At 33.2% G+C, this 26,517-nt stretch overlaps 3 protein-coding genes across 4 annotated transcripts; 2 read left to right on the top strand and 1 right to left on the bottom strand.

Moving 5' to 3' along the window:
• The first annotated feature begins 5,258 nt into the window (after window positions 1-5,258).
• LOC147936175 (uncharacterized) lies at window positions 5,259-5,887 on the top strand. The gene is made up of 3 exons (XM_087468618.1): window positions 5,259-5,399; window positions 5,482-5,760; window positions 5,846-5,887. Exons 1-3 carry the CDS (start codon window positions 5,259-5,261, stop codon window positions 5,885-5,887), a joined length of 462 nt encoding a protein of 153 aa, XP_087324744.1.
• An 8,152-nt stretch (window positions 5,888-14,039) lies between these two features.
• Window positions 14,040-16,704, bottom strand: LOC104719136 (indole-3-pyruvate monooxygenase YUCCA2-like). 2 transcript variants are annotated; one of them, XM_087468195.1, is made up of 5 exons: window positions 16,255-16,667; window positions 15,439-16,100; window positions 14,906-15,154; window positions 14,694-14,816; window positions 14,040-14,544 (listed from the first exon to the last, which is right to left on the bottom strand). In XM_087468195.1, exons 2-5 carry the CDS (start codon window positions 15,859-15,861, stop codon window positions 14,347-14,349), a joined length of 993 nt encoding a protein of 330 aa, XP_087324321.1. In that variant the 5' UTR covers window positions 15,862-16,100; window positions 16,255-16,667; the 3' UTR covers window positions 14,040-14,346. The 2 variants fall into 2 exon arrangements, with proteins under 2 accessions (XP_087324321.1, XP_010435296.1); XM_010436994.3 differs by having other exon boundaries at window positions 15,439-16,704.
• Window positions 16,705-22,649: 5,945 nt separating this feature from the next.
• On the top strand, window positions 22,650-23,444 carry LOC147936174 (uncharacterized). The gene has a single exon (XM_087468617.1). It carries the CDS (start codon window positions 22,650-22,652, stop codon window positions 23,442-23,444), a length of 795 nt encoding a protein of 264 aa, XP_087324743.1.
• The last annotated feature ends 3,073 nt before the right edge of the window (window positions 23,445-26,517 follow it).

The following is a 26,517-nucleotide window of genomic DNA, read 5'->3' as shown; positions in this document are numbered from 1 at the left end:
TTAAAACCCTACCAAATCCTCTAAAATACAAGTTCAATATCCCCTCTAAGACTAGGAGCATCTCCAACTCCACTCTATTTTACAGACAAGATTACTCTATATTTAGAGTAACTCTATTTATAATTTTTTTTTATTAACTCTATTAGAGAGTCAAAAATAGATTAACACACTAGAAAAAAAAATTATTTTAGAGTTACTCTATAATTCTATATTAGAGTAAGAAAATAAAAATATACATGGGAGATGATCTAAGTGATGAAGATTTTGTCGCTTTTCCAGTTTTGTTGCTTGAGATGATGGACAAATGCAAATTGTAGAGCCAAATTACCAAGATACAAAACACTAGAATCCTTTCACAGAAGGTCCAAGATTGTACTGTCAATGACAAAGTACTCAAAGCGAGATCTAGTGTAACTTATTTTTCTTTTTCTTTAAATCCATGGAGAGTTGGTTTAATCATTTCTCTTTCCTATCATTTGTATCAACGTTTTTCTGTTAGTTGGGACTTTAGTGGGATTCTGTTTGCATTTTAAAAATGCTAATAAAAGTATAAACCAAGTTGATGTTTTTAGCTAAAGTTGCAAAAGATTCTTTTCCTATTTGTCAAAACTAAAGAGTATATATCAAATAGATTCTTTATTTATATATACTGATCCTGATTTGATTTCTCTATAAGATTCATGTTGTTGAATATCCTGTGATTATATATGTCCCATTTCTTTTTTTTGTCGAAAACATGAATGGCTTGTTGTGAGTGCGAAAACACATTTACGGCCATGATTGTTCCTCTCTCTCACTCATTTTACAAGTGTGGCATTAATATTTTTTCCTTGAACCAGGTTAAATTTAAACCGACAATCAATTGTGGCAAAAAAAATTGATTAGTATTATTTAAACCTTTATAATGTCCACTTGATTTAGTAAAATATGAGGGGAGAGAGAAAGCTGGCCCCTAAGATCTTGGAATCCTTTTCGACATGCATGTGGTGATTAATGATGTTATCTAATCATTGAAACAAGTCAAGTTGCAACTGGCGTGGCCCATCTCCTGTTTTGTCAATGGGTAAACCTAGCAGCAAGACAAATCTATTAAGAGATCACACACATTACTTTGTTCCCACAATAGATGTTTTTATTATGTTCCTCTATCTCGTGCTTTCATAGATTGTTTTAGAAAGCTCTTCTATTAGTTGCATCAAAAGGTAATTTAGAAGTATTCATCTCTCACCTTTTCTTATTGGGATCACATTTCTGATACAATACATCATGACGGTTGGTGACTAAATTCAGAAAACTTTGGTGTCACCAACTTACGTGAATATATGCTCAAATATGTGGTGAAAATTGTTAACACGATCATGTAATCTTTGTTTCACATAAACATTATTTTCTTTAGATTCGAGAGATCAGTCGGACCAATCGTTTGTAAAGATCGTGTATTTCTTACAAGAAAGGGGACGTGACACTGTGTGTGCAAAAAGTGAAGATATATACTAAGCAAGCGTGCCATGAGGAGTGCTTCTTATGTGTGTTCCCTTTTTCACTCGTATGTGTTAAAAGCGCATGCATTTTCCTAAAGCAAATAAAGTGTCTCACTTTTTCTTACACATGTTAACTTCTTCATGATACTGAACGGGTCCAAGATCTAGCAAACATCTAATATGCCCATTGTTAGTCTCTTATAAATGGGAGTACGTTTTGTTTTGTAAAAAATTATTAAAAATGTACTTTTGGGATGAACGTGGCCTCTTTCTTAAGAGAGGGGTTTCTTCCATTTTTAGTTAATTCTAAGTTATATATTTTGGGAGTAATCTTCAAAACTATGTACATCTATTAATTGTCTACAACTGTTAGGCAATTACAAAACCAAAAAGAAAGACAGTGAATAATAACGTGCGTAACTAACTTTAGTTACATTTTAGTAACACATTTTGTTAGAATATATTGTTTGTGAGTATATTTGTTACAAAAACATTGTTACATTTTAGTAACAATTTACCATAAAATATATTTGTAGCTAAATTGTTACTATGTCCTACAAATTTGCTACAAGATAGTTTATTAAAATTTTTGTCACTAATTAGTAAGTAACCGTCACAAATATTTGCTACAGATTATTTGCGTAACAAATTTCGAAACTATATCATCCCAAACTTGTAGTGAACTTATTGTGTTTCAGTAGTTAAATGGTACATTCTAAAATTTAAACATCTATCTATACTATTAAAAAGAAAGCATTTTTTACTAAGTAAGCATAAAATTAGAGATTATTACATAAAATGTCATTACAAATAGAACAAAAAAAAACCAAATAAATGGTACATTTGTATTAAACAAAAATAAAAAAGACGCGGACTCTGTTTACCCGATCCGACAATTCGTGGGTTGGGAAGCATTTAATACACAACGATCTCCGTCTTTTCTATTATGTTTGATCAAACAATTATATGACATAGGATCCAAACGTGTTGGGCTAATCTAAACAAATCGGCCCAATGGTATATTACGTGTCCAATATATAGGACCTTTATTTTGAATACTATTCACTATTCTTTAAGTTAGTTAATTTATGGAAACGTATATTATGTGATTACGCAAAGTATCCAAACAGATATTGATTAACTGAAAATTAGCCTAATCATTCCTACAAATTAAATAGGATTGACAATTAAATGAAACTAGCTGCTTCCCACGCAATGCGTGGATTGTGGTGTAGTTGGCACTTTTTTGATTTTTTTTGATATTTTTCGTTTTCTCTTTTGTATTATTTCGTTTTAATTAGGCATATACAAGCTTTGCAGTCACTTGTATTTATATACTATATGTTTATACTATTTCGTTTAGATGTGTACAATTGTGACGCTTATTTTTTATGAATTATGATGATGTTGTTTCTTGCTTTTGAGGATCCAATCTTATCATTGACTGATATTGTTCCCAATATATTTATTGTATTTTAGATTTTTTAATTAACTGCTTATGTAAACCCTTCATACGTTGATGTTACAATAATAAGTTATTTTTAAAAAAAATTATCTTTCGTGTAAGTGATTATGTTTGTATGCCCATGTTTTGGTCTAATATCAATAAGATCGTTTCTGTTTTTCTTTAGTTGGCTTTGAAACCAAATTTTAGTTAAGCAACTAATGAGTTATGGTGTTAATAAGTAATATAAATTCTTATGTATATATATTGTATATCTGTGACTATAAGTTTAGCTAACTAAAAAATTCTGTAATATTTAAATATAATCTTGAACATATATATATATATATATATATATATTTTATGGGAGGAATGTATGGAATTATTGGATAGATGTTATTTTTGAGTTAAATGACCTTTTATGCTTTTAAATGACCTTACTTTTATATATATGGTATATTGCTTTAAACTTTGAAATGAAAAAAATATTATAAACAATAATTTTATATGAGAAATATATTAATTTAGCCAACCAAAATATGAATATAAGTTTAGCCAACCAAAATAATTAAAAAAATAGTGAAATTTAACCAAAAATATTTTCTCTTAAAAGATAAATAAGTTAGTAGGAGGAATGAATTAATGTACAATTATTGGATAGGAGTTACATTTGAGTTAAATGGAGTTACATGCCATTAATTATAAATAAATATTTTAATTTTTTATAACCTAAAATAAAAGGAATACCAAGTGGCCGGATCAAAATTCACATGATTTGGTTGTTTGTTGATATAAACTCAACACTTACACATAATATTTCAAAATAAAAAATATTACTTTTGAAGTGACAAACTAAATTAGTTTTCTTATAAAACTATATGAATTCTTCAATCTCAATAATTTTTAAAACCCCAAGGATAACTTAAATTTTTTGTTTTTCACTCATCACTTTAATTTGTAGTTCTATATTTCATACTAATGGTTTCATCTTTAGAGAATTTAGTTAAATGGTATTTTTAAAATTATATTTTATTTTTATATTTAAGTTCCAGTTGAATATGATTTCTTTTTTGGATCATTTTTTATTTTGATTAAACACACAAAAACCATTTTTTTAATTATGTTCTTTTTGTTTTCAAAAACCTCAAATCATAATATATATATATATATATATATAAATATTATATTGGTCTTTGCAGATTTATCAATTGGATCACAAAACAAAATAGTCTTTATAAATAGAGTTGATAGACTTACAAAACAAAATAGACTTTATAAATGGATAATTATATTGATCTTTAAATATTATATTGATCTTTATAAATTACTTAATGATACATGAATATGTGAGATAACCATAGACATAATAGATAATTAGATATGGATCATTTCAACTTCATTATCATATTGTGTGGTGAATATTGTAAGAAAGTATGAAAATAATGACTTATAAGATGTTAATATAAAATAGAAAATGGAGATAAACCTTTTAAAAGATTAAAAAATATATATAAGATATACATATCATACAAACTCTAAAACTAAGCTTTTACAATGATATTTGATTTGATTTTTTATAACCCATACAACAACAATAACAATAACAAAAAAAAAAAAACAAAAAAAAAAAACTTGAAAGTAGTGGAAGAAGATGAGAGAATGAAAGAGTGATAGACTAAGAGAATAAGATAATGAGTATTTATAGGAAGAGAAATGATGAAAAATTACATTTAAAAAAATGAGAGTTACAATTCTAATTTATTGTTTTCTTTTAATACAATTGATTAACACAACTTAGTGGAGAAATAAAGTTAATGCATAATTTATACGGTGAATTTATATGATTTCAGTTTTATATTATGTGAGTTAAATGTGAAAATTAATTGCCAAGTGGACCAATAAGGAAAGAGTGAAACCTTATTTTTATATATATGATTAGTCTCCCAAATACCACATATCAAAGATCTGTTAACCAAACAAATTTCCTTATATCATAATTAGTGCGCATGAATTTGTATGTCAAGTTTAGAAATTAGGAATTGATTATAACGATGATTTGAAACCGGAACTTATGCATTCTTAATTGCAATTCATGTGCGTACAATATCTCTACTCCGAAATTGTCTAAATTTGGGGGTTTAAAAACGTTAACAAAATGTTAGACATGGTGCTATTTAAGAAATCTTCCTTAAACGATAACATCAGATCTTTACTATTTGTGTATAATCTTAATTTCATGGCCTAGGACTATAAAAGCCAAAGAAGGTGATGTAACTGTCACTCAAACCAAAAACATAAAATAGTCTAATATTGCAATTCTTCCACAAAAACAAATGGCTGGTAACAATGTTTTCACAAGTCTTGCTACCATTAAATCTTTCAAGACGACTTGGAAGATACAAGTCAAGATTGTGCATTCTTGGAGGACGTCTTTCTCTGGAGAAACTTTGGAGATCATACTCGTTGATGTTGATGTGAGTATATTACAAGAAACTACTCATTCTATTTCTTTATGTTTAAAAAATATTTTATAACGTTTTCTGTTTTCTTAATTAGGGAACTCTGATTCATGCAGTTAGAAGAAAAAACCAGGTCAACAAGTTTTTTCAGATGATAGTTGCTGGAGAGTGGAGAATCATCGAGAATTTCCAGCTGACTAAGTCTATGAGAAAGTACAGGGCAACAAATCATGCATTTAAGATGTTCTTAACAAACAACACAATCATTAGCCGTTCTCCTGCACTATCAGATGATTGGTATTTCGATTTCAAGAGCTTTGATGAGATTACTGCTGAAGGAGAGCTTAGTGAGAACATCTTATTCGCTGTGTACTTTGTAAACTGTTTTGAACATTTAACAAATTAACACACATACGTGCTTCACTTTAGTGTCTTTTTTTGTTGTAGATGTTGTTGGACAGGTCGTTAACATTGGTGCTATGATAACTCATTACGTCAATTAGAAAATATCTAAGCGCTTTGAAATTGTTTTGAGAGACACTAGGTGATACAAACTATTGAAATTTGTCTACATAAAAACATACTTTAACGAGAAAAAGAACAACGAATACAATCATTATGAAAAATGGTTCTAACTTATAGTTGTTTTATTTTACAGTGACAACCTGTTGTCGTGTACCTTATGGGGGAGATTTGCCGATACCATATGGTCTGCGTGTGAACAAGCTGGGAACCAAATGGTTACTTGCCTGCTACGTTTTGCAAAGATAAATACGTTTAATGGTAAACGAAGCCAAACTACATTTGAACTTTCGTGTACAAGTAGGGGAAAATGTATTAACAAAATTTAAATAATTTATACAGGTGTCAAATCCATATCTAATGCATATGATATGTCCTTACTAATTATCAATGGTGATTATCCCGCTGTGCAACAATCACAAAGAAACTACAAACAGTAATACTTTAAAATGATATTACAACTATGCATACTATTTGTAATACAATATTTTTAGAAAAAAAACTTGCAACAAACACACAAAACAAATTTCTAATTAACAACAACAACGTAGCAATTTCTTTTAGAAATAAAAAAAAAACTTATGAAAACATCCCCGCACGTACGTGCAGGTCCGTATCTAGTGATGATTATAGCAAAGTAACTACCAAAAATCCCATTATATGATGATTAGAAAAAGAAAATATAAATCTGTCCATAAAATTATCCTAATATATTGGAAACTTTCTTATACTTTTTAACCTCACATAAAAGCAGTTTGGAAATGGACCACGAACAATAAAAGCAGTTTTTAAAAAAGAATATAATTAAAGATTTGTAAACCAAGAAAAAAAAAGCGAGTAAACATAATGGGAATGGTCCATATGCATGTGAGGCAGTACGGACTAGGGATGCCATGCAGCGATAGCACAACACCTAAACGTGCACCTCCCTCCTCTCTTGGACCATTTCAAGCCTTCTACTCTCTCTTTCATTCCTTTAATTTGCGTTATTTTCTTTTGCTCTCAACAAATCCTATCCAATGGAGTGGCTCCCTTTGACTTTATCTTTGACTCCGATGTTGAGTCAACTTTTCTTTTTGATTTTCATGTTTTTATGCCAAGGAAACTAGTCTGTTATTCATCACTTAATCCCTCTGTTTAATTGGCTTTTATATTGGGAGTTGTTTATTTTAATTGAATGTAAATTTTACTCGTTGATGCAAATTAAAAAATTAAGGGCGTCTTTGTATTTAAAATTGCAAATGGAGGAGAAGTGATTTATAACTTGTTTGTCGATGAATTTGACGAGCTGAAAGGAAGAGATTAACGCATAAAATAAAAACTAAGAACCGAAACAGCCGCATATATGATGCTTAAAGTGCCTTTTGTATTGTTTCCTTGTGTACACTGCCCTTTTCTAATTAGCTACCAAAATGAAATATTGCTTTGTATACCAAAAAATAACTTTAAGAAATAGAAATGATGGTTCTTTTAAAAGTTTTTCTTTTGATAATTAAAGAACCATATTGGTGACCATTTGTCTGCATAAGAGAAAAAGAAGAATTTTAAAAAGAAGCTCCAGTTAAGCTAGCTATAAGAATGAAAAATCGAAAATTCTGGAAGTTATCTTTTCAATATGGAACGTGAACTCTATATCCCATGTTAAATTATCGACCTCTGGTCCTGGTCGAGTGGAAGGCAGAAAGAATGTAGCAGTGATTCCTTACCTTGTCCTTCATTAGTCTCTTCGACTTGCCTTACCTTGAGCTTGAATGGAAGTCCGGTACGGCTCTGGTGTGACGACCCTAATTACAGGGTCACCAATGAATGATATTCGGACTCAATTGTTGCATAATTTTAGTAAAAGTATAAAAGGTGTCGAATCACACTCTCTAGCTACGATTGCACTGCGGCAAGGTTTCATTTTATATGTGTTTTATAATTTTACCTTTATTTTGGGAAGAAATTACAAAGTCTCTCTAAATCTTTGACTAAACATTGTTTTCAAAAATCAGTCGTCTACTCGTCCATCTTAAACACCATCATCACCGGCGATTTTTTAGCCACCACCGTCTTCTGTCACAATCATCTTCTCCATCATCTTTATAATTGTTGTCGTGATTTTGATACGGTCATGCTCTAATCAGTATGTTTAGTTTTCTCACCAATTCGAAAATTCGAGTTTAAAGGGTCTTTGATCATAAAATTGTATTAACTGGCATTCATTAACATTTCTTATTAGTTTATAAAACTCTAATGGTGATGGATTTATTAGCTTTTGAATGAATAGCTAAAACTTGTATATTTTGCATACCATATGTTCGACTAAATGTCTAAATGAATTCTTTTTTTACATGGGGTTTTCAACATGATCAGTTGGTACTTCTTCTTGATGTTGAGTATTGGTTTTAGAGAAGTATGTATCTTAAGATGTTACATTGTGATTCTAGATGGGATTTTCAACATGATCATGTCCGTCTAAAAAAGACGTGAGGTCCATTAAAGAAGGTGGACCTATGGATTGGGATTGGACTTGGGGCCCATCAAGAGGTGACGGTCGGGGCCCCAAAAGGTGATGGTCGGAGGCGTTACAATTTCATTCTAATTGTAAAATCTAAACACTAATCATCTTATTTGTAAACATAAACCGACATGTATATTAATTGTCATTGATTTAGCGATAGTCAAACAAACGACATAGCAACAAAGTTCAACAACTATGTCTACTTTGGAGACCATTTTCAGTTGCAGCGACTGTCAAACGAACAAAAAAAACAGTGTCGCAGATTGATGGTCGCTCTAGCTAAAACCAGCAACAAGAAAATGAGCAGTACCTTCAGAAAATTTAGTGTATAAATAAATATAATACTTAGTACATGCAAGTTGATGTTACCCTAAGAAAAAAAAATACATGCAACTTGACAGAATAAACAATTGTGTCGACCAAAAAGGAAAATAAAAACATTCCGATATATTCTTATTCGTATACACAACAAAAACAAACAAAAGTGGAGGAATCAATACGAGAGCAACGTTTAGAAGAGGATTTAATGCGACTAGATGCGTTTTGGTATATTATGTGATTTTATGGGCCACCCTTTTATTTAACTTGTATACTATAAAATGCTTATTTATTTCAACCAAACTATATTATTAATTTGTAGAAAATTACTTAGGTTCATCTCTTTTTTTGTCCATCTTTTCTCTTTTCAACCAATCATAATTTTTTATCTAATATTTTATTAAAAAAAAAATCAAAATTAAATTTAAAAACAAAATAAATTAAAAAAACAAATTTTTGTATATTTTTAGTTAAGAAAAGTTAAATATTGGATTGGTTTAGATTTTTAAAATTAGAACAGAAATATGTGTCTGTTTAGGTTTCAAATAAGGTGATTAGAGTGTAGATTTTTCAATTAAAACGAAATTATATGTCGGTTTGGGTTTACAAATGAGGTGGTTAGAGTTTAGATTTTACAATTAAAATGAATTATATGTCGGTTTAGGTTTACAAGTGAGATGGTTAGGGTTTAGATTTTACAATAAGAATTAAATTGTAACGCCCTGACCGCCACATCTTAGTGGGTCCATGTCCAATCCAAGTCCATGGGTCCACCTTGCTTAATGGACCTCATGTCCTCTCACTAGGCTCGTGAGCCCATCAATATCCGACAGGCGGTTTGTTACGTTTGGAGGTTTTAAATACTTGTTATTGTCCCTACAAATCACTACATGATATTTCCTTATGTTTTCTCCTCACTCACACAATTCCGACAGTCACTTCCCGGAAGGTCACCCATCCTAAGACTACTCTAGTTCAAGCACGCTACTCTAGAGTTCTCTCAGGATCCTTGATCGAAAAGATAAGTGCACTTTTGTGACATAGGTGGCCAAATCAATTCTTTTAAACCTTACCGCAAGTCTCTGAAATCGGGGTGTGACAGAAGTTATATGTTGGTTTGGGTTTACAAATAAATAGGGTTTAGATTTTACAATTAGAATGAAATTATATATTCATCTGGATTTATAAAAAAGCGGTTGAAATTTTTTAATTTTATAATAATATATACGGATTTTTTTTTTTTTTATTTTATAAGACGGTGAATGAAGAGGTTCACTCCTAACGATGAAACCAAGTATTGTTCTCACATACTAAAAAAGATTAACGAAGTCATCTCTATAAAAATAAGAACATACAGTGGGTTGGTAATTGTGAGAGGATCAGGAAAAATGTAGTGATGTGAACTAGGAATTAACATGTATGGTGCAATTTCGTTTTTCTGTAAAACAAAAAAATTGGGAAAGTTAACGTTGTCGGTCAAGATTTATATTTTGACCATTCCAATTTTTTTTAAAAATATAGAATTAAAGTTTGGTATTTGGTAACTGTTTGAAAAAATGTTTCTTTTTTTTTGTATTTATTATACCAAATGCATTTATTATTGTTCACGGTTTGATTGTTTCTTCCATATACCTCATGGTTTACATAAGATACACTTATATTAATACTGTTTATTTCACAGTTTACACTAACCTCATTTGTCACCAAGTCACCATACAAATATAGACAACAAAATACATACGCATATATACAACATTTCCACGTCATTAATAGTCTCTATAGGTTTTTTTTTTGGGTCAGAAGTAGGAGGCAAAGTCTCCTACAATTATTCAAAATAGAAAAAAGACTTACAATTGAATGTTTCGTGGGTACACAGTCCCATTTACATCTGCCAACAAAACCAAACGAACATCATCAGGACAAGCATAAAAAAAGAAGAAAAACAAAGCGGTAAAAAGAATGCATACTTAGTTAATATATCTGCAAGACGATTAACTTTCCTTATACACGTGAGAAATATAGATTCTCCAGTCCCTTGAAATATACCATAGCACAAGCGTAATAGAAACGACAATGGATTAGAATCATTAATCTCTATTGTTAGAAATCCAACCACGACCTCCGAGTTCACCACCAACTCCACACAGGTCGTCTTCCACTCCCAAGCTATATAGAACCCATAATAAACCCTCCATAGCTCAGCCAACGACATTGAGAATATGCTAAAATTAAAGGCAAATCCTCGACACAATTTTCCATTACTATCTCGTAAAATTCCCCTTGTTGTAGCCAATCCTGGGTTACCTCTAGAGGCACCATCCATATTAAATTTCACCTACCCTGCACTCGATTTAGTCCATGAGAGCATTCTCTCCACGCTACCAGCACCCCTATTAACCGCACCAGTCTGTACCATAGCCTGAAAAACCTCCTTCACAAGCAGCTTAATAGACTCTATACGTTTAGGAACTAAATAATGTGACCTTTGTGGTATTTTTCAATTGTATATATTTTGAAGTTCTCCATTAAGGGGAATAAACACCCAAGAAAAAATTAAAACTCTTCAACTGTTTACTTTGTAATATGCTTGGAGTATACTCTAGTGGCCTAGTTGGATATGGATATCAACTTAGATTTAGAGTTCTTGAGTGACTAACTAAAAAACTAATTGGATATGAGTTGAGTGACTCGTCTTTTTTATATACATATATATACTAATATACACACTACTATAAATAAATTCGAACGTAATTAACTTTGTGAAAATGTTCTTGTACTTGCTGTGATAATATTGCATGAGACTATAGATTACGTTTTCGACATGCTTCTATAAGGAGTCATTTATAAAGATCCACCTATAAGCGGCATTCTTAATTTCTAACAAAATCCCTTTAAATCTAGACACCTAGATCTTTTGTTTTCTTTTTGTCCATGCTACTATCAGTTTATAAATTTATTTTTATCCGATACACAGAAAGTCTAATGGCAAAAGAAAAAAATATTAAATGCTAAGAGGTGACAGCTTATTTTGAAGGATATTAATTGAGATCTTTTAAGAGTTCTGTTCGATTAGTCTAAGTTGACAGTCAAGAGAAGTAGAGATAAGAACAAGTTAGAAATTTGAAGAAACCTGCGAAAAAAATTACTACAAATCTCTAACGTGAGAATGACTTCAAGTTGAGTTTTACATTCACAACAAGAATCAGACGGCCCCATCCAAAGATAGCTGTGGCGGGAATTGCATGGACTATAAAATTGTGGTCCAGTAGAGTGATTTAGATGTTCACGTACATCCTTTAAATATTAGGATGTATTATGTACAATTCACATTGATTCCAGCTCAAATCAAATCCAATGAACAAAATGAATGCATTACATATACTAGAAAGATCATCTAGCTATATATATACGCCGTTTAACATGTCTTTCACGTATAATCACATTATCTAGCTATACAAACTTAGGTGTGGTATATAAGAAGATAAATGGTATTAATACTTTCTTTTCTTCAACAATATATATATATAATATATATATAAATATATATATTAGGCGAGTTTTGAATACATGTTTAAAGACGGAAGGTGACTCAATAATATCACTAGATCATATGTGCTGATCTAATTAATACCGTTCGAATTTATGTCTAAAGAAAATCATTTGATAATTAGTTACGTAAAATGAACAAAAAAAATGCAAAGTTATGATAATATATTCCAATTAATATCTTTCTAAGAAATATAAAATTATCACCTAGTTAAAGAATTTTTTTTTGTTTCTTCTTAATCGTGGACCTGCCAAAAGTATTGTTATCTCAAAGACTAATTCCACGAGAATATTCCAAAATTAAAGGGCGGTCAGGTGACCAAAACGATTCAACTCATGTAACTCCTCTACTTGGAAGTTACCACTGGACCAATTAGACAACTTGGTTCAAATTCATCTATCGTCTTGATACTAAATTACTAATCTATATATTTTTATGTTGTGAGGACTTTTGGCTTCTTAATTCTTCAATATAGTAGAGCTTCATTTTATTTTATTTCTGTGTTAAATATATAGTTGAGTAAATTTTAAAAGAAATGTGAGATGATTGTATCAGTAATCTTTCTTATATCACAAATATGTGTAGATCCGACGATGATGTCACACTTAAAGTGAGATGATTGTATCAGTAATCTTTCGTATCAAATGATGTCACACTTAAAAAATTAAAATGATGCGTGTCACAGACTCACATATCAACATAACTGTTTTATATATGTACTCTTTTAATTTATATTTGTGTTGGTTATGCAATTATAATTTAATATATAGATATATAGAAGATTTTTAACAAAATAAACTAATTTTTTCTAATATGAGAGCGTACGTGCAAAGGTTGAATTAAATATTTAAAAAACTTCACAATTTTGTTCATATAGCGGTGTCTCTTTAATAATGTAACCGATCACTAGCAGAATAACAAAACTTGTATAATTTTTTTTTAACATGTCAATATATTTATTTTAAAGTAAAGTAATTGTTGTTATTGGTCCCTATGTTCAACCAGAAAATAAGTATTGGTCCATAGCGAAGGGCCCAATCGAATCTTCTGCAAATAAGGAAACGAAAGCATGCATTTCTTTCATATACTGTATGTACTCATCTTTTACAGCTTTTCTTTACGATGCTATGGTTCAAATCAGTTTGATATATGTACTCATGCATAGCCAAATCAACATTTGCTTCGAAACAAATTGATTTAACTGTCCCTTTTTGTAATGAGATTTGAAAAATTTATAGTTATTTGCGTGGTACCTATAATTTGTGGTCTTAGCGAAAAAAAATGGTACCTAATATACTATATAATATGCATTTTATGGCGTATTTCTAAAAAACTATAACATTATAAAAAGATAATTAAAAACTATATAAAATTATTATAATCTGTAGATGAAACAACATGATATTTAAATGTATAAGGAAACGAACAAAATTGTTTGTTCATATTGTCTTATATGAAAAAAATATATATATGCCATGCGCTGATTATTCAAAAACAAAAAGCCACAATATGGTTATTTAGTGCTATTGCTAAAACTCCTAGTTATATACCAATAATAAAAATATAATAAAATTTATATAAAAAAACTTCAAAATAAATTAAATGTCTATGAGAGCTCCCCACCCTCCACAACATCACCACCACCACCCACTAACATTAATCACATGAACTTTAAAACATGCACAATAACATAAAGCTGAATTTCTAATCTAAAGACTCAACCAAATTCCTCATGTCCTCCATTCAACTAATCAAGAAAAATGAGTAATTGAATAAAGGCTTCCATTACTTCAATTATCATATTTAAATATTTATCTTATTTACAGGAAAACTTAAAAAAGGCAAAACATACACAAAACCAACTAAATATATACAGAGGTGGACCCTGATCTAATCTTTTCTTCCTAAAATTCCAAAAATCTTTGACCTAACATTGATCTAACCCTGCTTTCTCACTCTCATATGTCACAATTAAAGAGTTAGGAGCCTTACATAAATGCACCACTACTACCTCTCTACTTTTTGTAGATAATCAAATTCATACTTTGCCAAATCGAAACCATAATCTCAGGTTAACAATGTTGAGGACGACCCAAGGTTAATAATTTTTGTTGAACATCAATATCCTCAGCGATCTTCTTGGCATCAATGGCTGCACCAAGCAACCCAAGCTTTGTGAAACCGACTGCATACAATCCGCTTTCGCCTTTCCAACCGTTAGGAAAGGGTTTACGCGGAAATCCATCTTTCTCACAAAACATGTTCATTCCCTAATACAAAAAAAAAAATATGGATATACAATTCAAAGTCAAAACCAAATTAATTCAACTATTGAAACGTAAAAATGGGTTGCGATGTGTCAATATCAAGGAATTAAGAATAATGAAGATGTAGACGCATCATCGCTCATGGTACACACCTTTAGCCACATGGGTACGTTGCTTTTGTAACCCGTAGCAAGTATAATGGCGTCAAAGTTATCCACTCTCCCATCAACAAACTCTGCCGAATGTTGCATTACCCGTTTCAACTCCGGATACACCTAAAAAAAAAAAAAAAAAAAATCAGTATACCATAATCTCACGTTTGTGTGTAATTAATATGGTTTGAGAAAGACATAAGTTAATGAACCTTGATGTCTCCACTTCGGATTTTGGCAAGAGTACCAACATCCAAAACCGGAGTCTTTCCGCACTTGATCTTGCGTTCAAGAGGGCCTAGCTTTGGTCGAACTAGCCCTAACCGATCCGTGTCGCCAAGAACCAATCGTGACATATGTAGCAAAAACCGGTCCACCACTTGCACTGGAAACCACTTGAGAAGGCTCGTGGATATACCAAAAGTCGATAGACCCAGCATTTCTTGGGGTAATACGTGCACCTATAGCATTAGTCGAAAACTCGATTAGCCTTTTATAGAAGTACAAAATATCTAAATCATGTAATCACATGCATACCATCTTGGAAAGTAAAAGAATATAAAATGTAAACATTTGATTACTTGATATCAAAGAGACCAATAAAATTAATGTTAGTGTTAAACCCTAAAGACTGAAGAGTAACACATATTACGATCGAGCATTGCAAGAACTATACTAAACATCTATCATTCTTTTTAATCTTTCAAAATATATTAAAAGAGAAGAACGTTTATTTAATCCTCACCGTATCACGAACCACGAGAGAAGGATGAGCATTGAAGTTGCAAAGATCTAAACAAACTTCCATACCAGAGTTTCCACATCCCACGACCAAAACCTTTTTCTCTCTAAACATTTCACCGCTTTTATAAGAGCTTGTATGGAGGATTGGCCCAAAAAAGTCCACAATTCCATCAATCTCCGGCATCACCTCCTCAGCATTCTCCCCAGTCGCCACAACAAGCCACCGCGAAACATACTCAGTTTCCTCCTCCTTTTTTCCTCCAACAGTCCTCACCCTCCATAACCCACACCGCCTATCTAACTTCGCCTCTTCCACGGTCTGGTTAAATACTGGCTTTAGGCCAAAATGTTCCGCGTAGGACTCAAGATATTGAACAAACTGTGGCTTTGTAGGGTAAGTAGGGTAGCTTGAAGGGAAAGGCATCAAAGGAAGCTCACAGAAATGTTTAGGGAGATGAAGCCGGAGACGATCATATGTTTTCAGCTGCCATAATGATGCTATGCAACTGGAACGTTCTAGTATCAAACTAGAGACGCCTCTCGACTTCAAACAAGCCGCCGTGGCCAGTCCCGACGGTCCGGAACCGACAATGATTGGTCCAGGGATCAATATGCACCTTGATTCCTCCACGTATGGATCATGGACTCTCTTACCTAACGTTTCTGTTACAAACTCCATAGAACAGAGATAGAGATAGAGAGAGAAAAAGAGCAAAGAAAAAAGAGAGAAAGAGATCTCAAGTTATGCAAGAAGTGAAGTAGGAGACTGATCTTGGATTTTAGGTTTATAAACCCATGCGGTAAACAAAGATCATACTCTTTCTTGCGACTCGTGCATAATCATGTCCCGAGAATATTGGTGAAAAGAGAGAATGAGTTTCATTGATCTTATCTACAAAAAAGAATAAAGAAGAAAATAAACCAAATAGATAAGAAGATGATCGGATATTCCCTATAGATCAGGGTAAATCTACGGATGAAATATATATATATATATATATATATATTTTTTTTTTTAAAAACTCGGAGATTTTGTAGTATTTGTTAAAAGAAAAAATCTCTCAAGAATTTCAAACAAAGATTTCGGATTTTGAAGAAGAGTTTTGCGGTTCTGAAACAAACACTTGGGGAAAGAGAAGCAAATCTATATAAGAGTTGAACTGAAAAAAAAAAGAGAGATGATATGGCGATAGACACATGACATAATTAGGGAGAGATGTATACATATTTATTTGTGGATACGTTAGTGGTATGGGCATGTTATTATATGTTTAATTTTCAAACAGTTAATATACTTTTATATCTATTATTATGGGCTATTAGGATTTGATAGCGAACCCTTAACTAACAATTATACTTTTCTTTCCTTTTTAGGTATCTCACTTTTATTTTATTTTTGATACTTTTTTTTTCATTATTATCAGAAGAGAGGAAATTTAGCCAACCGATTGATAAAAAAGCCCAAGTTAGAAAATATTTTAAAACAATCAACCCACTAAAGAATCCAACTTGAAGAAAGAAAAAAAAAAATAAGATAAAGACAAACTTATCATCTAGCTAGAGCTTCCAGGCTGTCTTTTAAGACATTCAACTAGTTGAGCATTGGTGTAATATTCTTCACCTGATCCAAGAGTTAGCTGATTGTGCAGTAAATGGTTAGATGATAATCGAACCGATCTAGTTGCGTTAAGAGCAAGGATTTTAGACGGATCAGAGTTAGGTATAAGGATCAAGAGAAACAAAGCCGGTAAACGAATTTCCCCTCCCTCACACAGTAAGGCATGACAAAGTATTGTGAGACATGATGGGAAAACATGAAACTAAAAGTGTTTTCGTGTGCCCCCACAAACGTTGGAGTATCTTTTGCTGATTTTGCATTGCTTGAGTGTCGTCTATAAAATCAAAGCTGCAATTAAGATGTTCCACAGCTCCTTCAAAGTTGCATTCCCTCTGGTGAGCATTTAAAGTTGCAAACCCCCTCTTAAGGATGACCAATACTTTTATTTGTCCTTTTAATTTATAACCTTACTATCAATTATTTTTGGCTAATAAAAATAAGCCCGTCAAAATTATAACTAACTTAACAAACATTTTTTATTCAACTGTCTATTTAAAAATAAAAATAATAATAAGTTTAAAGAAAAGTTAGTGAAACCAAGAGTAATAGTGTGAAACTACATATGAGCCACTTTGGTCTCTGACTGGAAAAAAACAAAATATATATACAAGGCAGAAAGGACATGGTATATTGATGACCGATGAACTTACCTTTTAAAAGATTTATGATCGGTCAAGGAACATATGTAAGTAAAAATCTATTTGTGGCCTTAGTTTTCATTATATATCATAAGTTCATTGTATGTAAGTAAAAATCTATTTGTGGCCTTAGTTTTCATTATATATTTGCAGGACACATCATATGATATGAACTACCAACTATCATTGATAATGGAGAAAAATAGAATATATGTTATCACTGTGCAGTCAACTTGGTGTACTTTGATTCCCAACTCTTACCACATCTCAGACTTGTGTTACTGTAATCAATTCAACGTTTGCTAGGATCACATGTCATGGTCACAGTTTATAGTACATTAATTACGATATTATTCAAATCCTATGAATCTATGATTATCACTTAGAATATATATATATATATATATATATATATATATATTCAATCACTGGTTATATATTTCGTTTGCATTTTCTTATTGGTGCAAACTCTTACCTCGGTAGAAGCAAGAATTCTTTGTTATTACTAAGTTAATCGTTTTTACATCATGTTTCTATATTTTACAATATTACGATTAGTAATTTATTTTGCTCACTTTTAAGAGTTTAATAAATTAACTGTCTGCATGTAATTATTCTCCGGCATTTGATGTTTGCCTCTAACGTATACAAACTTGAAATATGTAGTCACAAAAGCACATGAACTTAATTAAATTGTGTGCAAGTTAATAGTAGTTTGATATATGAACTTAATTATTTTGTGTGGAAGTTCAACTTGTTTGACCTAGACAATTCTTTGTATACGTGTGTAGCAGTGTAGGTTGGTTTATAACAAAATTGCATATGTTTGTATACCATGCCCATTGTCTTGTATAGACGAAACATAAGAAGAGCGTTGAATATTAGGCCGAGGAGTACTGTTGGAAGTTGTAGTATCTACTTTCCTGAAATAATAACTGAAATACTACTGTTAGTAGTGTTTCGCCTTGCTAGTAAAAGTTACCACTCGAATCAGATTTTTTGAAAGAAGATATCGAGAGAGAATCGGGATATGTAATACATGACTAATTCTACAATGTTAGTTCTCCATTAATGCTCGCTTTCTCCTCCATGCAGGTGTCTGACTTAACACCGCTGTGAAGTTCGAATAGGGAAGCCACATAATTCCTATAGTTCGCTTTCTCCTTTATTTTTCACTCCACAAAAATATGTATATAATATTCTATAGGAAGTTGGAATAGGGAGGCTAGTTTATATATTTGTATCTTTGGGAAATTTCTTTCAAATAGGTTAAACACCAAGAAGATATGTAATTGCATCACTAATCATGTTATCTTCATTTTAAAAATAACTATGAGGTTATGGGCCTAGTTCGGTAAATCTCCTCAGAATCGAGACAAGAGCAGGTTATAAGGTATCGTCTCAAGAACCACTAGAATGGGGGACCTCTAAGATTTTGCTCAAAATCTTTACCAGTTGAGTTTTTTACTCTTGATCACTATCGTGTTATCATTCATATTATTAACCAATCGAGTCTCTACCAAAATTCACATCTCACACATACTCAAATTACTATCACACTTGAATTGTATTGCCATTTGGGACCTAAGAGTCAGAGGACCATCTTTCCCAGTTACATTTATTAATGGTCCAAAGAGGTCCATATGAGTAAAGAGTAATTCCAATAGTCTGAAGATGCAACATTTGAACAAGTGGATGAACTACTTCAGAAGGACAGACACTAATACAAGAATAGAGTATCAAGTTATCTATGTCCGGAATTATAAAGCTTGAAGACTTACACATGATTAGAAGGCACGAGAAGCTTTTAGAAGGACAAAGAGCTTCATGTTTACAATAGGAATGTAAACATGAAGAAAGAGGGAAATTTCCTAAATCATAAAGAAAAAGGAAATTGTTCAATTCTTATTAGGATTAGATTAGGTAATTTACTAATTAAATAGTCAATACCTAGATCTATAAATAGGGGTGTTATGGGTAGATTGAGCTTTAGCACAAACAAGAGAAAGTTTATCTAGCTACTAAGTTTTAGTCTTTAAGAAAAAGAGCTAAGAACTTAGAGAGAGCAAGAGAGTTCTTTAAAAGAGTTTTGAGAGATTAGAAAATTGTTTAGAACAAACTTGTAAACAGATTTTCTATCAATCAAAGAGTGTTTAAAGAAATCATTATTTGAATTATTCAGATCATAAGTTCTCACACTTTCAATTGGTATCAGAGTGGGGCTTGTTCGGATTACTACAGGTGAGATTCTGTGGACAAGATGGAGAGCTACGGAGATATGATCAACAACAACAAGGTTCTCTTGGATGACGAAAACTATGGGTTTTAGAAGGCAAGGATTAAATCTCTCATCGGAGGTATTGATCGTCTTGCTTGGAAGACTGTTCTAGAAGAGTGGGAGAAACTGACGATCAAAGATGAATCAGGCAAGTGAATTCCTAAACCTGAGTCAGACTAGACCGATGAAGAACAAAAGAGATCAAAATTTAACTCAAGAGCTTTAAGTGCTATTCATTGTAGTGTTGGAAGAAAACAGTTCGAATTGATTCAAGGATGTGAAACTGCTAAAGAGGCATGGGATATCCTTCAAATTCATTATGAAGGTACAACAAAAGTACAGAGTTCGAGAAAAGATATGTTGGCCTCTAGATTTGAGAATCTAAAGATGGAGGAGCATGAATCAGTTTCAGACTTCAATCAAAATTGAGTGCTCCAGCTCAAGAAGCTCTAACTCTTGGGAAAACTTATAAGGATTAGAAGTTAGTCAAAAAGTTTTTAAGATGTCTTCCATCAAGATTCATGGGATACAAGATAGCCTTAAATGTCTCTCAAGACTTAGACAATCTCATTTATGGCGAAGTGGTCGATATGCTACAGGCACACGAGATGGAACTTAATGGAATTAAGAAACCAAAAGGAATAGCTCTAGCAGTTAGCAAAGACATAACTGACCAAGGAGAAGAAGATGTTGTGAGCCTGTTGGTAAGAAGATTTGATCGAGCTTTGAGAAGAATAGAACGAGGTCAAGATCCAAGGAAGAGCAACTCATTCAAAAAGACGAGTGAGGACAAAAAGGCTGATATGCAGTGTCATGAATGTAAGGAGTATGGTCATTTTATTCGAGAGTGTCGAACAATCAAGTTGCGAGATGCCAAGTGCACAATTTGCAAAGGTACTGGACACACACATGAAGAGTGTGTGAGTAATCCTAAAGCTAAGAAAGAGAAATCTATGATTAGCATTGAGGATGAATCAGACAGTGACTGCAACAGTGAAGAAGAGCTCATTAATTTAGTGGCTATGGTAGGATTCACTGAATTTGAGAATGGGGAAGAGGTAACTGATTCAGACTCATAAGGAGAAGAAGTTCTTGACATTGTTCAGAGTTACAAATAAGTGCGAAACACACTTATTACTCTTGGATAGGAAAATCAAGGGTTGGTAAAAGAAAAACTTCGTCTAGAAGAACTTGTTATGTCTCTGCAAGATGAATTGATAAATGAAAAAAAGATTGCTAAGGATTCGCTAGATTTGATGAAAGAGAAGTTGGTTTTATTGGCAAAAGCAGACAAGTTTGAAGAAGAGCTGATTAATGAAAAGAAAAGAACCGCAGAACTACAATCTGAATTAGATCAACAACATAGAAAGATTCATATGTTCGCAGGCACAAAGCAACTTGACAAGATTTTGAGCTATGGGAGAATAGAGAATACTCATAGACGATTAGGCTATAATGAGAACAAGGGAGCTAAATCACAGACAACTAAATTTGTGTTGGTTGAAGCATATCAATCTGAGAAGGAGACATCTACGGGATTTTCTAATGGATATTTGAGCTGTTATTTTTGTCAGAAAATTGATCACTTCAAACGATTTTGTTATAAGTATTTGCAGAAGGTCTGTACCTTTAAGCGCTAAGGAAGATTATTTTGGAATGGAGTTAAAAGACAGGTTTGGATGAAGAAAACTGATCTATATCATTTAGGGTCAACTGTAGCTTCTGGATCACGATTTAGATGCAATATGGCCATGATTACTGAAGAACAAGAAGATGCAGAGCCTTGGTTCTTTGATAGCGGTTGCTCAAGACATATGAATGGAACCAAGAGTAATCTACAGAACATTAAGAAATTGAAGGGAGGTACAGTAACATTTGGAGATGGAAGTCATGGGTTCATACAAGGCAAAGGTACAACATGTGATACAGAGCTTCCACAACTTGTAAATGTCTATCTAGTTCAAGGATTGCGTGCTAATCTGATAAGTATTAGTCAACTCTGTGACGAAGGATTATCAGTTTTATCCACAAAGGTCGATTGCAAAGCATTGGATGAATCATGTAATATCAAGTTATATGGTGTGAGATCTGGAAATAATTGTTACATGTGGGAGAAACAATCAATCAAATGCTACAATGCTCAATGTAGTATAGATCTCTGGCATCAACGACTTGGTCATATGAATACACGAAATCATACTACTCTTGTGAATAAAGAGATAATTTGAGGGGTACCCAAGCTTAAAAGTGAAGACAATGTGGTGTGTGGACCTTGTAATAAGGGAAAACAAGTCAAGATTCAGCACAAAAAGGTTCCAGATGTTCAATCAAAGTCATTTCTGGATTTGATTCACATGGATTTGATGGGACCAATGCAAGTGGAAAGCTTAGCTGGGAAGAAGTATGTGTTTGTACTAGTTGATGATTACTCCAGATACAATTGGGTTCGTTTTATCCGTGAGAAGTCAGATACGGTGGACAGTTTCAAGATCTTAGCTTTACAACTACTTAATGAACGTGGAGGCATCAAGAAAATTCAGAGTGATCATGGTGGAGAATTTCAAAATTAAGCTATGAAGGAGTTTTTTGAACAACATGGGATTGCACATCAGTTCTCAGCACCAAGAACCCCACAACAGAATGGAGTGGTAGAAAGAAAAAATAGAACTCTTCAAGAAATGGCAAGAGCAATGATTCATGGAAACCTTGTTCCTAAGAAATTCTGGGCTGAAGCTTTGAACATTGCATGTTATATAATTAACAGAGTCTATGCACGAAGAGATACAACCAAGACACCTTATGAGTTGTGGAAAGGCAAAACACCAAATCTGAGCTATTTCCATGTTTTTGGGTGCAAATGCTACATTTTAAATGACAAATATCATCTTGGTAAATTCGATTCCAGAAGTGATGAAGGCATGTTTTTGGGTTATGCAGAGAGTAGTACAACGTTTAGAGTGTACAATAGACGTATATGCTTAATCATGGAATCAATAAATGTGGTTTTGGATGACCAGTCTGTAGCTGTACGAGATGATGATTCATATAGTGATTCAGAACAAGTGAGTATCACTAAAGCACGCAATGAAGTTTCTGAGTTTGATATTCCTGTTACAAAACCAGAAAAAGTACAACAAGTTCATAAGAATCACTCTGCATCTGATGTCATTGGAGACTTGAATGGAAAAATGAAGACTAGAGGAATTCAGCTTGACTTTAAGAAGATGACAAGTTACTTTACAACTCTAGAAACAGTTTTCTATGAGTGTTTTGTGTCAATGATCGAACCCAGGGATCATATAGAAGCTGTTCAAGATGATTTTTGGATTATAGCCATGGAAGAAGAACTGGAACAGGTTGAGGGTAATGATGTTTGGGAACTGGTTCCTAGACCAATAGATGAGAATATCATTGGTACAAAGTGGATTTTCAAGAACAAAATTGATGAGAGTGGTGTTGTGGTTCGCAATTGATGTTCATATATTTTATCCTGTTTTCCCTTAACATATTCACATCTTTTGCATGATTTTTCATCACATTTGTCCATTAATGTATAGCCTTAGAACTGTTTATGCATTAGAGTAGGTTTTGCATTGCATTTGCATAGTTTCTTGCAAGAACAGGTGATTTTGGATCCTAAGGAGCATGGATGGAATGCTGAAGATGATTGAAGCTGTCAAGTGAAGAAAACAAGGGATTTAGAGCTGAAGAATCAAGGTCCGGAAGTCCACTCGACCGCCCACTGAACCAGACACTCGACCGTGTGCGGAGAAAGACCTGACCAGATGGAAAAAGCAGAAGAAGATGGCCACTCGACCAGCACTCGACCGAGCACGTGGTCGAGTTGACCGAGCCGCCCTCCTATTTTGTCTTTTAGCATTTTTAGGGCTTCCCTTCCTTTTGATATTAAGCCTTGTACCCTGCAACTACCAAAGAAGAGAGAGAGAGACTTTTTAGAGTACAATATTCTAGACCTAGTATTTACCCTTTTGGGAATTATTTTACTTTTGCACTTTCTTCTCCTTAGATTCTCTAGCCACCTTTGAGAAAACTAAGAAATCTATGATACTTGTTGGTTCTGTAACTTTCTAAGTATTGAGTATTTGAGTTTGATTCCTTCTTCAATATTGTAGATCTCTTACTCATCTATCTAATAATGCAAGTTCCATTGATTTCTAGGTTTATGACTTTGTTCATCATGTTCTGTGATTGTGATTAGTGGGTTAGGATCTTGAGGATGGATTAGGATGGGTAAAAGCTATGGTTGTTTAGGTTGATCAAGCTTGTTTGTTGCATATCTCTTATGGCTTAGATAAGCTCTATGCTATCCTTATACTGAGAGGGCGAGGATAGATCTCAGGCTTCTTAACATCATACCAATGTTTAAGTTGCTGGATAAGGCTACGGCTAGAGATTATCATTGAGCATGCTAAGAGATTTGATGCTTTGTTTGATTTTTGACCATAATAATGTGGGTTTTAATGCCTCCTCTTATATGTAATAGCCAGTGAGAGTTGGGTCTAATAAGTATTTGAGCTTGAGTGTTATTGCCATGAGAATGGATTAACATGTTTTGGAAGATCATTGTCTAGAGATTAGCTCATTGATTGAGGTTTGTTGGTCAATCTAGATAACCATAGTTTAAGCCCAGCCCATGAATCCATCCTCAGGACCTTTCTTTGTTTATTGATTTCCTAGTTCAAGTATTGTAGTTTGTTTACTGTTGCTCTGTTTCATTATTTGCTATGTTCCTTGCATCCGCTTACCAACTCGACCATCCACTTGATTGTGCCTCGATCGAGTGCCTGCTCGAGCTCGTCCAGAGTTCTTGTTTTGTTCTGCATTCACCTATTTAATTTCCTGTCTTGCATCAGTTTATCTTAGTAGCTTTTATATTCTACATTTCACAATCATCATTAGCTTGTTAGTGACAAACATCCTTTATATTTGGCTTGACTTAGATAAGTATTCACATCCTGATTGCTTTCATCACACTCATTTTGGTTTGACATCCTTTATGCTACAACTACATAAGGGTAATTGAAACACCTTGCATCCATCTCCATCATCAATCATCACACAACACAAAAAAGAATAGGTTTCAATTTGGCGTCGTTGCCCATTTGAGTGTTTGTTTGTGAGAATTAGGATCTATACAAGTCTAAGATTAAATTCTAATGCTCCTTTGATCACTACTGATTCGAATTCTTCATCTGCTTGGTTGTTTTGAGTCTCAGGTACCAACTCGAGATACCACTCGACCGTTTGCTGTTCGAGTACCTGATCGAGTCCATACCCGGATTCAAATAGACTTCTCATCTCAGACGACTCGACCTTCAACTCGAGCTTGTGCTCGACCGAGTGTCCGTTCGAGTTAGTAATCATGTTTCAAAGCAGTATGTTCCATTATGTACCCATGCAACATCAACCAGGTTTCCAGGCTCAATTGTGTCACCCTCCAGGGTTTCAGACCTACCAAGGCCAAGAACCTGACTTAAGAGCTATGATGCAACAAATGTTGCTTGGGCAAGCCAAGAAGCAGATTGAGGAAGCAAGGCAGTTTGCTGAGCTGACCCAAACGTTGAATTTTTATTCTAATGACCTGAGTAACAAGCTTGAGAGTCTGACCTCTAAGGTCAAGTACATGGAGAGCAACATTGATTCCACTTCCGCTCCTACGCCAAACCAACTTCCTGGACCAGCTATTCAAAACCCAAGGGAGTTTACAGCTAAAGCGATTCACTTCTATGAAGAAGTTGTCACTGAGGACAATGAGGTTCAAGGTGGGGACAAGAACTATTCATAGAACTTTCTATTTGTTAGCAACCGCACTTTCCATAAATAGGTAAGCTTTAGTTATTCATAAAACTTCCCATTTGTAGAACCCACACATTCTCTTAGCACGGTGACATCACCAATCAAAAATCCTTGAGAATTGATCATCTCATCTGTGACCACTCTTTAGATCATCCATTAAACATTCCCGCCACTCTGGCATCTCACATCCCCTTTCCAAAAATAGACAAGTCCTAACTATTCATAGAACTTTCCATTTTTAGAAACTTTATATTTATGGAAACTTTCCACTTATATCGACTTTTATTTCAGAAAACATTTCATTTCAGGAACATTCTATTTATGGAAACTTTCCATTTCACGAATCGCTTAAATATTCAACCATGACGCATCAAGACTCCATTAGAACCAATCATCTTATTAAATCCTCTCCCACCAGCATTGTCAAAAAAATATTTCAATACGGTCCATTGGGACTGAGCAACCTGCTGCCAAACTCACAACACCCCTTGAAGTGGCACCCACACTAACCATTGGGACACACCCCTGGTATCGATCGACACCCATCCCCAAATCTCACTATTTGGTTCACGGATGTTACATCTCCAGTGTGAATATCTGTCCCAAAATGCCTCCCACTCGACAAGGCATTCACAGAAGCGAATCCAAGTCACAAAGACACGAAATACACATAAACATTCAATGAAAATAAATCACACCATTAATAAAAACTCAAAATAAGAATTTTAA

Source organism: Camelina sativa, chromosome 10 (assembly GCF_030686135.1).
Source record: "Camelina sativa cultivar CO46 ecotype springtype chromosome 10, ASM3068613v1".
In the NCBI taxonomy this organism is placed as follows: Eukaryota; Viridiplantae; Streptophyta; class Magnoliopsida; order Brassicales; family Brassicaceae; genus Camelina; species Camelina sativa.
The sequence above is the reverse complement of the archived record's forward strand: the minus strand, read 5'-3'. Positions and strand labels throughout refer to the sequence as shown.